At 45.1% G+C, this 12,917-nt stretch overlaps 1 protein-coding gene across 1 annotated transcript in view; it reads left to right on the forward strand.

Moving 5' to 3' along the window:
- The window catches only part of LOC124009103 (GREB1-like protein), a 45,769-nt gene that overhangs the window by 17,946 nt on the left and 14,906 nt on the right, over positions 1-12,917 (forward strand). The window contains exons 17-26 of the mRNA XM_046320599.1: positions 1,468-1,601; positions 1,713-2,055; positions 6,023-6,138; positions 6,395-6,639; positions 6,821-7,374; positions 7,706-7,808; positions 7,952-8,107; positions 8,368-8,507; positions 9,199-9,360; positions 12,694-12,898. Of these exons, the coding sequence (XP_046176555.1) occupies positions 1,468-1,601; positions 1,713-2,055; positions 6,023-6,138; positions 6,395-6,639; positions 6,821-7,374; positions 7,706-7,808; positions 7,952-8,107; positions 8,368-8,507; positions 9,199-9,360; positions 12,694-12,898 (2,158 nt within the window). The remainder of the gene's footprint in view (positions 1-1,467; positions 1,602-1,712; positions 2,056-6,022; positions 6,139-6,394; positions 6,640-6,820; positions 7,375-7,705; positions 7,809-7,951; positions 8,108-8,367; positions 8,508-9,198; positions 9,361-12,693; positions 12,899-12,917) is intronic.

Raw genomic sequence — 12,917 nt, forward strand, 5'->3', positions numbered from 1 at the left:
ATCGACCTGGCCAAGGCTTTCGACTCTGGCAATCACCGCATTCTTATCTGACTCTCAGATAGAGTTCAGAGTGTCAAATCGGAGGGCCTGTTGTCCGGATTTCTGGTGGTCTCTATGGTGGTGCCACAGGGTTCAATTCTCGAGCCGACTCTTTTCTCTGTATACATCAACAATGTGGCTCTTGCTGCTGGTGATTCTCTGATCCACCTCTACGCAGACGACACTATTCTGAATCATCTGGCCCTTCTTTTGACACTGTGTTAACAAACCTCCAAACAAGCTTCAATGCCATACAACACTCCTTCCGTGGCCTCCAACTTCTCTTAAATGCTAGTAAAACTAAATGCATGCTCTTCAATTGATCGCTGCCTGCACCTGTCTGCCTGACTAGCATCACTACTCTAGACGGTTCTGACTTAGAATATGTGGACAACTACAAATACTTAGGTGTCTGGTTAGACTGTAAACTCTCCTTCGAGACTCACATTAATTAAGTATCTCCAATACAAAATGAAATCTAGAATCGTCTTCCGATTTCGCAATAAAGCCTCCTTCATTCATGCTGCCAAACATACCCTCGTAAAGCTGACCATCCTACCGATCCTCGACTTCAGCGATATCATTTACAAAATAGCCTCTGACACTCTACTCAGCAAATTGGATGTAGTCTATCACAGTGCCATCCGTTTTGTCACTAAAGCCCCATATACTACCCACCACTGTGACCTGTATGCTCTCATTGGCTGGCCCTCACTACATATCCATCGCCAAACCCACTGGCTCCAGGTCATCTATAAGTCTTTGCTAGGTAAAGCCCCGCCTTATCTCAGCTCACTGGTCACCATAGCAACAGCAGCACGCATTCCAGCAGGTATGTTTCTCTGGTCACCCCCAAAGCCAATACCTCTTTTGGCCACCTTTCCTTCCAGTTCTCTGCTGCCAATGACTGGAACGAACTGCAACAGTCACTTAAGCTGGAGACTTACATCTCCCTCATTAGCTATAAGCATCAGCAGTCAGAGCAGCTTACCGATCACTGCACCTGTACACAGCCTACCTGTAAATAGCCCACCCAACTACCTCATCCCCACATTTTTATATTTTTGCTCTTTTGCACCCCAGTATCTCTACTTGCACATCTATCACTCCAGTGTTAATGCTAAATTGTATTTTTTTTCTCCTCTATGGCCTATTTATTGCCTTTCTACATTTGCACACACTGTATATAGATTTTTCTATTGTGTTATTGACTGTACGTCTGTTTATCCCATGTGTAATTCTGTATTGTTTGTATCGCACTGCTTTGCTTTATCTTGGCCAGGTCGCAGTTGTAAATGAGAACTTGTTCTCAACTGCCCTACCTGGTTAACTAAATAAATTTAAAAACAAATGTAAATGTAACTGACAGACACAGAGAACAGTCAGTTTGCATAGACAGCAGCTGATGTTCTTGTGTTTGACCCATAGGGGGAGGTCTCTCCTAAGGAGCTGGTGTACTTTGGCCTGAGGGACCACAGCAGCTCTCTGCGGTGGGGGGTGGCCAGCCCCATCCTGCGCTGTGATGACGCCTTCGAGAAGATGGTCAACATGCTGCTGGAGAGGTCAGTCAGTCACTCTGCGTCAGGGGTCAGGTCCCCAAAAAGCCAGTTCACCTGGACACCAAACCTGCCTTAAAACGACTAACACCACCACCTCTACTTTCTCTTTTGCAGACATCCCCGCCTACACAGCATGGTTATCAGGAGCTACCTGTTGATCCAGCAGTACACGGAAGCCATGATGGCTCTGATCTCCTCTCCTTCCCTACGGGACAACATCACCCCCGAGACCCTGGCCGTGGTGGAGGATCTGATCAGTGCTCCGGGCCGGGAGGGGACCAGGGGCCGGGGCCACATGCTGCTGATTCGGGTACCCTCTCTGCAGCTAGCCATGCTGGCCCAGGAGCGCCTGGAGGACGTCAGGAACAAGCTGGGTCTCCAGTTCTGCTTTGCCATACTGCTGGGGAACCCTGCCGCCGAGCTCAGCCTTCCACGACACTTCGCTAACCGACTCAGGGTGAGATTTGGGGTCACACTTTATTTGGATAGTTTGGATAGTCCATCTGTAGGTGCTCTACATATGGTAATACCATCAACAAAATATCTGTTGATAAGCAACTACTTGTTAACGTCACAGTTAGGGTTAGGTTTAGAATCAAATCAAATCGTATTAGTCAAATGCGCCGAATACAACAGGGGTTGTGAAAAGTGAAATGCTTACTTACGAGCCCCTAATCAACAATGCAGTTAAAAACAAAATAAATACAGATAAGAATAAGAAATAAAAGTAACAAGTAATTAAAGATTAACAATAGCGAGACTATATACAGGGGGGTACTGGTACAGAGTCAATGTGCGGGGGCACCGGTTAGTTGAGGTAATATGTACATGTGGGTAGATTTGTTAAAGTGACTATGATGACTATGATGACTATGATGATAACAACAGAGAGTAGCATCGATGTAAAAGAGGGGGCGGCAATGCAAATAGTCTGAGTAGCCATTTGATTAGGTGTTCAGGAGTCTTATGGCTTCTCACATAGGTGTTCCCTTTTGTCCAGGTGAGAAAGGGCAGTGTGGAGTGCAATAGAGATTGCATCATCTGTGGATCTGTTGATGTGGTATGCAAATTGGAGTGGGTCTGGGGTTTCTGGTATAATGGTGTTGATGTGAGCCATGACCAACCTTTTAAAGCATTTCATGGCTACAGATGTGAGTGCTATGGGTTGGTAGTCATTTAGGCAGGTTACCTTAGTGTTCTTGGGCACAGGCACTATGGTGGTCTGCGCAAAACATGTTGGTAGAGGCTGAAAATGTCAGTGAAGACACTTGTCAGTTGGTCAGCGCATGCTCACAGTAAACGTCCTGGTAATCCGTCTGGCCCTGCTGCCTTGTGAATGTTGACCTGTTTAAAGGTCTTACTCACATTGTTTGTGGAGAGCGTGATCACATTGTCTTTCGGAACAGCTGGTGCTCTCATGTATGTTTCAGTGCCATTTGCCTCGAAGTGAGCATAGAAGTTATTTAGCACGTCTGTTAGGCTTGCATCACTGGGCAGCTCTCGGCTGTGCTACCCTTTGTAGTCTGTAATAGTTTGCAAGCCCTGCCACATCCAATGAGCATCAGATCCGGTGTAGTACGATTTGATCTTAGTCCTGTATTGACGATTTGCCTGTTTGATGGTTCGTAGGAAGGCATAGCGGGATTTCTTATAAATTTCTGGATTAAAGTCCCGCTCCTTGAAAGCGGCAGCTCTAGCCTTTAGCTCAGTGGCTTCTGTTTGGGGCTTCTGGTTGGTACGGTCACTGTGGGAACGTCGAATTCGATACACTTATTGATGAATCCAATGACTGAAGTGGTGTACTCCTCAATGCCATCGGAGGAATCCCGGAACATATTCCAGTCTGTGATGGCACAAAACTCCTGTAGCTGAGCATCTGCTTCACCTGACCACTATTTTATTGATCTAGTCACTGGTGCTTCCTGCTTTAATTGTTGCTTGTTAGCAGGAATCAGGAGGATAGAATTATGGTCAGATTTGCCAAATGGAGGGCGAGGGAGAGCTTTGTATGCATCTCTGTGTGTGGAATAAAGGTGGTCCAGAGTTTTTTTTCTCCTCTGCTTGCACATTTAACATGCTTTAACAACGGATTTAAGTTTCCCTGCATTAAAGTCCCAGGCTACTAGGAGCGCCGGCTCTGGGTGAGCGTTTTTTTGTTTGCTGGGCCAAAATTCACCCAACTTACTGTGGGAAGTTTGTGGATGGCTACCCAAATCGTTTGACCCAAGTTAAACAATTTAAAGACAATGCTACCAAATACTAATTGAGAGTATGTCAACTTCTGACCCACTGGGAATGTGATGAAAGAAGTAAAAGCTGAATAAATAATCTCTCTACTATTATTCTGACATTTCACATTCTTAAATTAAAGTGGTGATCCTAACTAACCTAAGACAGGGAATTTTTACTAGGATTAAATGTCAGGAAGTGTCAGCTAAGGTGTATGTAAACTTCCAACTTCAACTGTATGTCATCTATTTTATTCTCCAACGATTGCACGTTTGCTAGCAGAATGGAAGGAAGTGGGCGTTTATTCAATCACCTACGAATTCTCAGAAGGCAGCCCGCGCTTTTGTCCCTTTTTTCCGCCTCCTCTTCCCGCAAACCATGGGGATCTGGGCCTGTTCCCGAGAAAGCAGTATATCGTTCGCGTCAGACTCGTTAAAGGAAAAACAGGATTCTGCCAGTCTGTGGTGAGTAATCGCAGTCCTGATGTCGAGAAGTTATTTTTGGTCATACGAGACGGTAGCAGCAACATTATGTACAAAATAAGTAAAAAATAAGCTACAAAAAACACAAATAAGGGTTAGTGTAAGTGTAAGAGATAGAGTTAGGGTAAGAGTTAACCTTCATAGCGTAACGGAACACCTCGACAACATTCCGCTGAAAAGGCAGCTCGCAAAAATCAATTTTTTTTTTTCAATATTCACAAGTCCAATATAGCAAATGAAAGATCAACATCTTGTTAATCTACCCATCGTGTCTGATCTCAAAAATGCTTTACAGCTAAAGCACAACATATGATTATGTTAGGTCATAGCCAAGTCGAAAAAACACACAGCCATTTTTCCAGCCAAAGATAGGAGTCACAAAAAGCAAAAATATAGATAAAATTCATCACTGACATTTGATGATCTTCATCAGATGACACTCATAGGACATCATGTTACACAATACATGTATGTTTTGTTCGATAATGTGCATATTTATATCCAAAAATCTCAGTTTACATTGGCGCCTTACGTGCAGTAATGTTTTTATTCCAAAACATCCAGTGATTTTGCAGAAATACTCATAATAAACATTGATAAAAGATACAAAATATATGACTTTTCCTTAATGCAACCGCTGTGTCAGATTTTTAAAAAACTTTACAAAAAAAACAATCTGAAAATGGTGCTCAGAACCCAAAACAGCCAGAGGAATATCCGCCATTTTGGAATCAACAAAGTTAGAAACAACACCATAAATATTCACTTACCTTTGATGATCTTCATCAGAAGGCACTCCCAGGAATCCCAGTTCGACAATAAATTACTGATTTGTTCCATATAGTTCCATAATTTATGTCCAAATGTCCACTTGTTGTTATCGTGTTCATCCCAGTAATCCATCTTCATGAAGCGCAGGCACTTCATCCAGACAAAACTCGAAAAGTTCCGTTACAGTCCTTTAAAACATGTCAAACGATGTATGGAATCAATCTTTAGGATGTTTTTAACATAAAACATCTATAATGTTCCAACCGGAGAATTCCTTTGTCTTCAGAAAAGCACTGGAACGAGAGGTAACTCTGTCGGGAGCGTGCATCATGAGACCAAGGCTCTCTGCCAGACCACTGACTCAAAGAGGTCTCATGAGCCCCTCCTTTATAGTAGAATCCTCATTCAAGTTTCTAAAGACGGTTGACATCTAGTGGAAGCCGTAAGACGTGCAACTTTATCCATATCTCAACGTGTATACGGTAGGCCAAGCTTTGGAAAACTACAAACCTCAGATGTCCCACTTCCTGGTTGGATTTTTCTCAAGTTTTTCCTGCCATATAAGTTCTGTTATACTCACAGACATCATTCAAACTGTTTTAGAAACTTCAGAGTGGTTTATATCCCATACTAATAATAATATGCATATATTAGCATCTGGGACAGAGTATGAGGCAGTTCACTCTGGGCACGCTATTCATCCAAAAGTGAAAATGCTGCCCCCTATCCCAAAAAGGTTAAGGTAAGGGTTAGGGTAAGAGTTACGTTTAGGGTTAGGATAAGGGTAACGGTTGGGGCTAGAGTTAGGATTAGTAGACAATTGAAATATTAGTGATAGTTTGTAGAGCGTCTACAGATGGACTTTCCAAATAAAGTGTTACCTAACTTGGTTTGAATTTGGTCCGTAAACATTTATAATTGTGTGTTGTGTTGTTGCTGCAGGCCTGGCAGGGATGTGAAAATGAGGACTGGATCCCTCAAACCTATGAGGATCTGGAGGGTCTTCCCTGTGTCGTCATCCTCACTGGAAAAGACCCTCTGGGAGAGACCTTCCCAAGGTGAGCAACTCAAACACATCACATTTGCCACAGTAGTATTAGCAAGTAGTATTGCAAATTTGTGTACCACTTGAGGTTGCTCATAAACCTCTATAGTAATGTTGTAATACTGCTAGTAATGCAAAGTGTTTCCCAATTCGGATACCTAGTCCCAATGGTCATCACCATCCTGTAAAAAAGGTTTACCGTCTATTGGCTTGACTTGGTAAAACTGCAGAATCCCCTACCTCACCTTTCCTAATTTTTCCCCTTAAAGGTCTCTGAAGTACTGTGATCTGCGTCTGATCGACTCCAGCTACCTGACACGTACGGCCCTGGAGCAGGAGGTAGGTCTAGCCTGCTCCTACGTGTCCCTGGGGATGGTGCAGGAGCCCCGCAAGGCAATGGCCCACAGGGACCAAGAGACAGACAAAACCAGTGGCCCCCAGGACCCAGACCGAGAGCTTCATGTGGACCTGGAGAAGTCCCAGAGCAATGTCAGCACTGCTACTAAAGCCTCCGGTAGGTCCCTGGACAACAGACTCAACATGTTTAGGAAATGGGAATGAGCCACTTGTTTTCAGGTTCCAGGATACTGTATAGTGAGGATGTTACAGTTGGAAAGGGTTTATGAAACAGTTGAAAGACTATTCTATGAGTCTGGACTTTCTCTCTGCCCATCCTATTCCTCTCCCTTTCTCAGGCTCTCTGGCAGAGAACGGGGTCAGCTATTCTGATGTCCCTGACTCCTCCCAGAAGCCCTCCACCTCCTCCTGCCCCCCCGGAGGCAAGGCAGGCAGCATCATGATGGACTGCAGGACAGTTCCGGGCACAGCCTCATCCTCTCCCTGCTGGGTCAAACAGGAGTGTGACTCCCTGGGTAATGCTGCCCCCTGCCCCTCCAACACCCCTCCCTCCTGCTCTTCCTCCTCCTCTACCCAATGCCCCAGCCAGTCCACGGGGTGTGGCGGGGGCAGCAAGTCACCTCTAGTCTCTCCACGGACTGTCATCCTGTCCCACGCAGCCTACAACCTCCTGGCTCCAGAATCAGGGAGCCAGCTGAGCTCCTTCTCCCTGCTGCCTCACGCTGATGTGGGCTGGAGCAGCCTGCTGAGGCCCCTCTTCAAACCTAACCTCCAGGGGGCAGAGCAGAGCATCTTCTACAGACAGTGGACCGTAGCCGGGCAGCACCATGCCGACCACGAGGCTCCCCCGGTGCCACACCCACGACGCCTGCTGCTCAGTGGACCCCCACAGGTTAGAGACCATACAGATATTAATATATCACCTCATATCTATATCAATGACAGCACCTCTCCTGTGCATGCCATCCGGCATAGTCTAGAGCTGCATGCTGATATGGATTGTCCTATCATATCCCTCCCATTCGGATACAGAGATAAGTATCAGTCTTCTACCACCATGTGCAAGAGAATATCGACCTAGTTGTATGGAGTCCTAAGAGGCAATTGTGTTTAATTATGGTATTTGAATGGATGCCTAAGATTAAGTGTTGATGGCTGCATGCAATGTCAGCTGTAACAACCGGATAGGTAAGTCCTTTTAAATACTCTGTTCTCTGTAATAGGTGGGGAAGACCGGTGCCTACCTGCAGTTTCTACGCATCCTGTTCCGCATGTTGATTAGACTGCTGGAAGTAGATGTGTACGATGAAGAGGAGTTGGAGGAAAGTAAGGAGAGCTGGATCTTATGTTTTATCTATCTCTGTCTTTATTTCTTTTTTTCTCTCTCTCTCTCTCTCTCATGCTGTGTGACTCGAGGAACTGAAGCTGATGTAAATGTTTATTGATGTGTCATTCTCCTCCTCTTCTAGCGACCACGGACATGTCTGAGGCCACACCCCCAGCAAGGACCCAGTGGCCAGACATCGAGGAGATCCGCAAACTACCCTTTGACCTCTTCCCCAGAGACCCTAAGTTCAGAAGGGCCAGTTCCGTTTACACTGACAAGATGCCAAAGGGCTTGAAAGGTCAGCAGAAATAAACTCTTATTCACGGCCCATGTCATTGTAGAAGGAAGCTGCCCTGATTCAGGGTCAGATATGAGTGGATCCCATTAATAGGTTGAGTTAATATTTGGTGTTAACATCTGATCTTACATCATCTGATCTTAGTTTAAGGGCAACTTCTACCTCAAGTGTATGTATATTGATTTGTTGTCTGTGTGTGTGTATCTTAAACTGCTATGTCCCATACCATGTGGATGTAACTATAATATTTGTCCATGCAGATCCCAAACTGGAAGGAGAGAGCCAAATGCCTGTAAAGAGGGAGACTGTGTCGATTCGGCTGAGTATGTTCGCGGCCCACAATGCATTTCACCATTGTAAGCAGTGTCACCATTATTGTGAAGGAAGCCCTGCCACACAGGTCAGTACATAGGGAGGGAACAGAGCCATCTATATATTTAGATCTAAAGATGGTTCTGGGAGGGAAAAAGTAGTTTGTCATTGTGAAGAGATTGTTTGTCTCATGGGAGAACTTGATTTATTGGCTTAACTAACAGAACACTTGTGTCAACTATTGCTGTGTTGTGTGTTCTCAACAGCCCCACCCTTCTTCCACTTTTATAAACCTATAGAAAAACACCACTCAGCTTGTAGAAGGACTGTTGTGCTGAGCATTGCAGCCTTTTGTGCTGGGTGGTGTGCTGGATGGTGTGCCGGATTGTGGCGGGTGATGTGCCGAGTGGTGTGATGTGTGGTGTACTGAGTGGTGGGTGGTGTACTGGGTGGTGTGATGGGTGGTGTGGTGTACTGAGTGGTGTACTGGGTGGTGGGTGGTGTACTGGGTGGTGTGATGGGTGGTGTGATGGGTGGTGTGGTGTACTGAGTGGTGTACTGGGTGGTGTGGTGTACTGAGTGGTGTACTGGGTGGTGTGATGTGGTGTACTGGGTGGTGTACAGAGTGGTGTACTGAGTGGTGTACTGGGTGGTGTACTGGGTGGTGTACTAGGTGGTGTACTGAGTGGTGTACTGAGTGGTGTACTGGGTGGTGGAGCTCTGAGTGTACAGGATGTGTAACGTTGTGTAACGATGTGTGTTGATGTGTTTTTGTTCAGCTGTCGGAGTGCACCTTCCACGCCTTCACATTCTGCTCGTCCATGCTGGGAGAGGAGGTGCAGCTCCACTTCATCATCCCCAAGGCCAAGGAGCAGCACTTTGTCTTCAGCCAGCAAGGCAGTCACCTGGAGAGCATGAGGCTGCCACTCATCTCTGCGCAGGTAAAGGGTGATATGGACAATCTTGAGTCTGCCCTCCAGTTCTAAGAATGTTGTTCCCAAGATGAGTATGAATAGTGGCAAGGAATGTTCTCCCTTCAGCTTCTGTAATCAGTAGTGCATTTTTTAAATGTATTTTTTTATTTCATCTTTATTTAACCAGGTAGGCTAGTTGAGAACAAGTTCTCATTTACAACTGCAACCTAGTCAAGATAAAGCAAAGCAGTTCGACACAAACAACAACACAGAGTTACACATGGAATAAACAAACATATAGTCAATAATACAGTAGAAAAGGTCTATACAGTGTGTGCACATTAGGTAAGATACGGCAATAAATAGGGGTTCACCTAGGGGTCATGAAAAGGGTTGTACCAAAGTGTTTGATGTATTATAACAAATGGATTATACTTATGTTTTATTAATAGAAGGAGAGGGGTTAATAGACCTCCGCCCTACTTACATTTATAGGGTTTTAGACTACTGATTAACAATATTGTAGAAGTTCAGTATTGTTCTACATTTGTATTTTAGTTTTCTCTCTCTTTTTCTGCCTCATTATAAAGAGGCCTCTTAGAAATGTGTGACTTAGATAGAACTCTGCAGGGGAGTGAAGGAGATAAGACAAGGTAAACATTCCACAATAAATCAACTTTGGGGGAAGGGGACATTTACTGTTAAGTGTTTAGCTAACAATAAAGGCCCTGTTTATACAGCTTTGTAGGCATGGTTTAGGTCCCAGGAGTAGAGGATGATGACGTAGGCAGTGACATCATCAGGGCACGACTTAGGGTTTAATAAAACTCTGGAGACCTTTTGTTGGATGCAGAACTTACTCAGAAACATTCATGATATGTTCCTGTTCGTCAACTTCTGTCTGCAATTGCATTAATAAAGGTTTTTTAATTATTTAACTGAAGTTATTGTCATAATGCTAATTTCACCAATGAGTAACTAATTGATGAGGAAACGAGGGAACGAACACTAACAATATACCAATTAAACACTGGAGTGATAGATGTGCAGAAGATGAATGTGCAAGTACGGATACTGGGGTGCAAAGGAGCAAGATAAATACATAAATAAATAAATACAGTATGGGGATGAGTTAGCTGGATGGGCTATTTACAGATGGCTATGTACAGGTGCAATGATCTGTGAGCTCCTCTGACAGCTGGTGCTTAAAGTTAGTGAGGGAGATATGAGTCTCCAGCTTCAGTGATTTTTGCAGTTCGTTCCAATCATTGGCAGCAGAGAACTGGAAGGAAAGGCAGCCAAAGGAGCAATTGGCTTTGGGGGTAACCAGTGAGATATACCTGCTGAAGCGCATGTTACGGGTGGGTGCTGCTATGGTGACCAGTGAGCTGAGATATTGCGGGGCTTTACCAAGCAAAGACTTGTAGATTACCTGGAGAAAGTGGGTTTGGCGACAAGTATGAAGCGAGGGCCAGCCAACGATAACGTACAGGTCGCAGTGGTGGGTAGTATATGGGGCTTTGGTGACAAAACGGATGGCACTGTGATAGATTGCATCCAATTTGTTGAGTAGCGTGTTGGAGGCTATTTTGTAAATGACATCGCCGAATTCGAGGATTGGTAGGAGTCAATTTTACGAGGGTATGTTTGGCAGCATGAGTGAAGGATGCTTTTTTGCGAAATAGGAAGCCGATTCTAGATTTAATTTTGAATTGAAGAGGCTTAATGTGAGTCTGGAAGGAGAGTTTACAGTCTAACCAGACACCTAGGTATTTGTAGTTGTCTACATATTCTAAGTCAGTACCGTCCAGAGTAGTGATGCTGGACGGGCGGGCAGGTGTGGGCAGCGATCAGTTTAAGAGCATGCATTTAGTTTTACTTGCATTTAAGAGCAGTTGGAGGCCATGGAAGGAGAGTTGTATTGCATTGAAGCTCGTTTGGAGGTTAGTTAACACAGTGTCCAAAGAAGGGCCAGAAGTATACAGAATGGTGTCGTCTGCGTAGAAGTGGATCAGAGAATCACCAGCAGCAAGAGCCACATCGTTGATGTATACAGAGAAGAGAGTCGGCCTGAGATTTGAACCCTGTGGCACCCCCGTAAAGACTGCCAGAGGTCCGGACAACAGGCCCTCCGATTTGACACATTGAACTCTGTCTGAGAAGTAGTTAGTGAACCAGGCGAGGCAGTTCTTTGAGAAACCAAGATTACTGAGTCTGCCGATAAGAATGTGGAAATTGACAGAGTCGAAAGCCTTGGCAAAGTCGATGAATATGGCTGCACAGGAATGTCTCTTATCGATGGCGGTTATGATATTGTTTAGGACCTTGAGCGTGGCTAAGGTGCACCCATGACCAGCTCTGAAACCAGATTGCATAGCGGAGAAGGTACAGTGGAATTCGAAATGGTCGGTGATCTGTTTGTTAACTTGGCTTTCGAAGACTTTAGAAAGGCAGGGTATGATGGATATAGATCTGTAGCAGTTCGGGCCTAGAGTGTCTTCCCCTTTGAAGAGGGGGATGATCGCGGCAGCTTTCCAGTCTTTGGGAATCTCAGACGATATGAAAGAGAGGTTGAACAGGCTAGTAATAGGGGTTGAAACAATTTTGGCAGATAATTTTAGAAAGAGAGGGTCCAGATTGTCTTGCCAGGCTGATTTGTAGGGGTCCAGATTTTGCAGCTCTTTCGGAACATCAGCTATTCGGAATTTGGGTGAAGGAGAAATGGGGAGGCTTGAGTGAGTTGCTGTGGGGGGCTGTTGACCGGAGTAGGGGTAGCCAGGTGGAAAGCATGGCCAGCCGTAGAAAAATGCTTATTAAAATTCTCAATTATAGTGGATTTTTGCCTCAGTGCAGTGGGCAGCTGGGAGGAGGTGCTCTTATTCTCTATGGACTTCAGTGTCCCAGAACCTTTCTGAGTTTCTGCTACAGGATGCCAATATCTTTTTGAAAAAGCTTGCCTTATCTTTCCTAACTGCATGTTATATGTTTCAATGAAACAGTGCCATAACAGCATTTAAGCAACACCTACAGTAAACAACACCTACAGTAAACAACACCTACAGTAAACAACACCTACAGTAAACAACACCTACAGTAAGCAACACATTATCAACACAGACACTCACATCATTATGTTACAAGAAGTTGCCACATGTCACACACAGAGCGATCTGTACACTGATGTACCTCTCCTTCTCTCACTTTAGTGGTTTGATGCTAATGAGCCCTGGTCCTAGTCTAATGGAAGCAGCCTGATCTCGTGATAGCTCAGCTTAACAGTCAGTCTGCTTGACCAGGCTACCTGGGCCCTAGCCGGCTGCACTATGCAACTTTAACTATATCTCTACTTTCTCTCCCCAGGACCCCAGTCTGTTGAAGAGCCCCATCTTCACCCCGACCACGGGGCGTCAGGAGCACGGCCTTTTCAACATTTTCCATGCCATGGAGGGCACCGCCCACCTCCACATCCTGGTCGTCAAGGAATACGAGATGCAACACTACAGGAGAAAATGGCCCAACCACATCCTGCTGGTGCTGCCAGCCATGTTGAACAGCGCTGGAGTCGGTGAGTGTCTGGGCTCTGC

The sequence above is a fragment of the Oncorhynchus gorbuscha genome, linkage group LG22 (genome assembly GCF_021184085.1).
Source record: "Oncorhynchus gorbuscha isolate QuinsamMale2020 ecotype Even-year linkage group LG22, OgorEven_v1.0, whole genome shotgun sequence".
Lineage (NCBI taxonomy): Eukaryota > Metazoa > Chordata > Actinopteri > Salmoniformes > Salmonidae > Oncorhynchus > Oncorhynchus gorbuscha.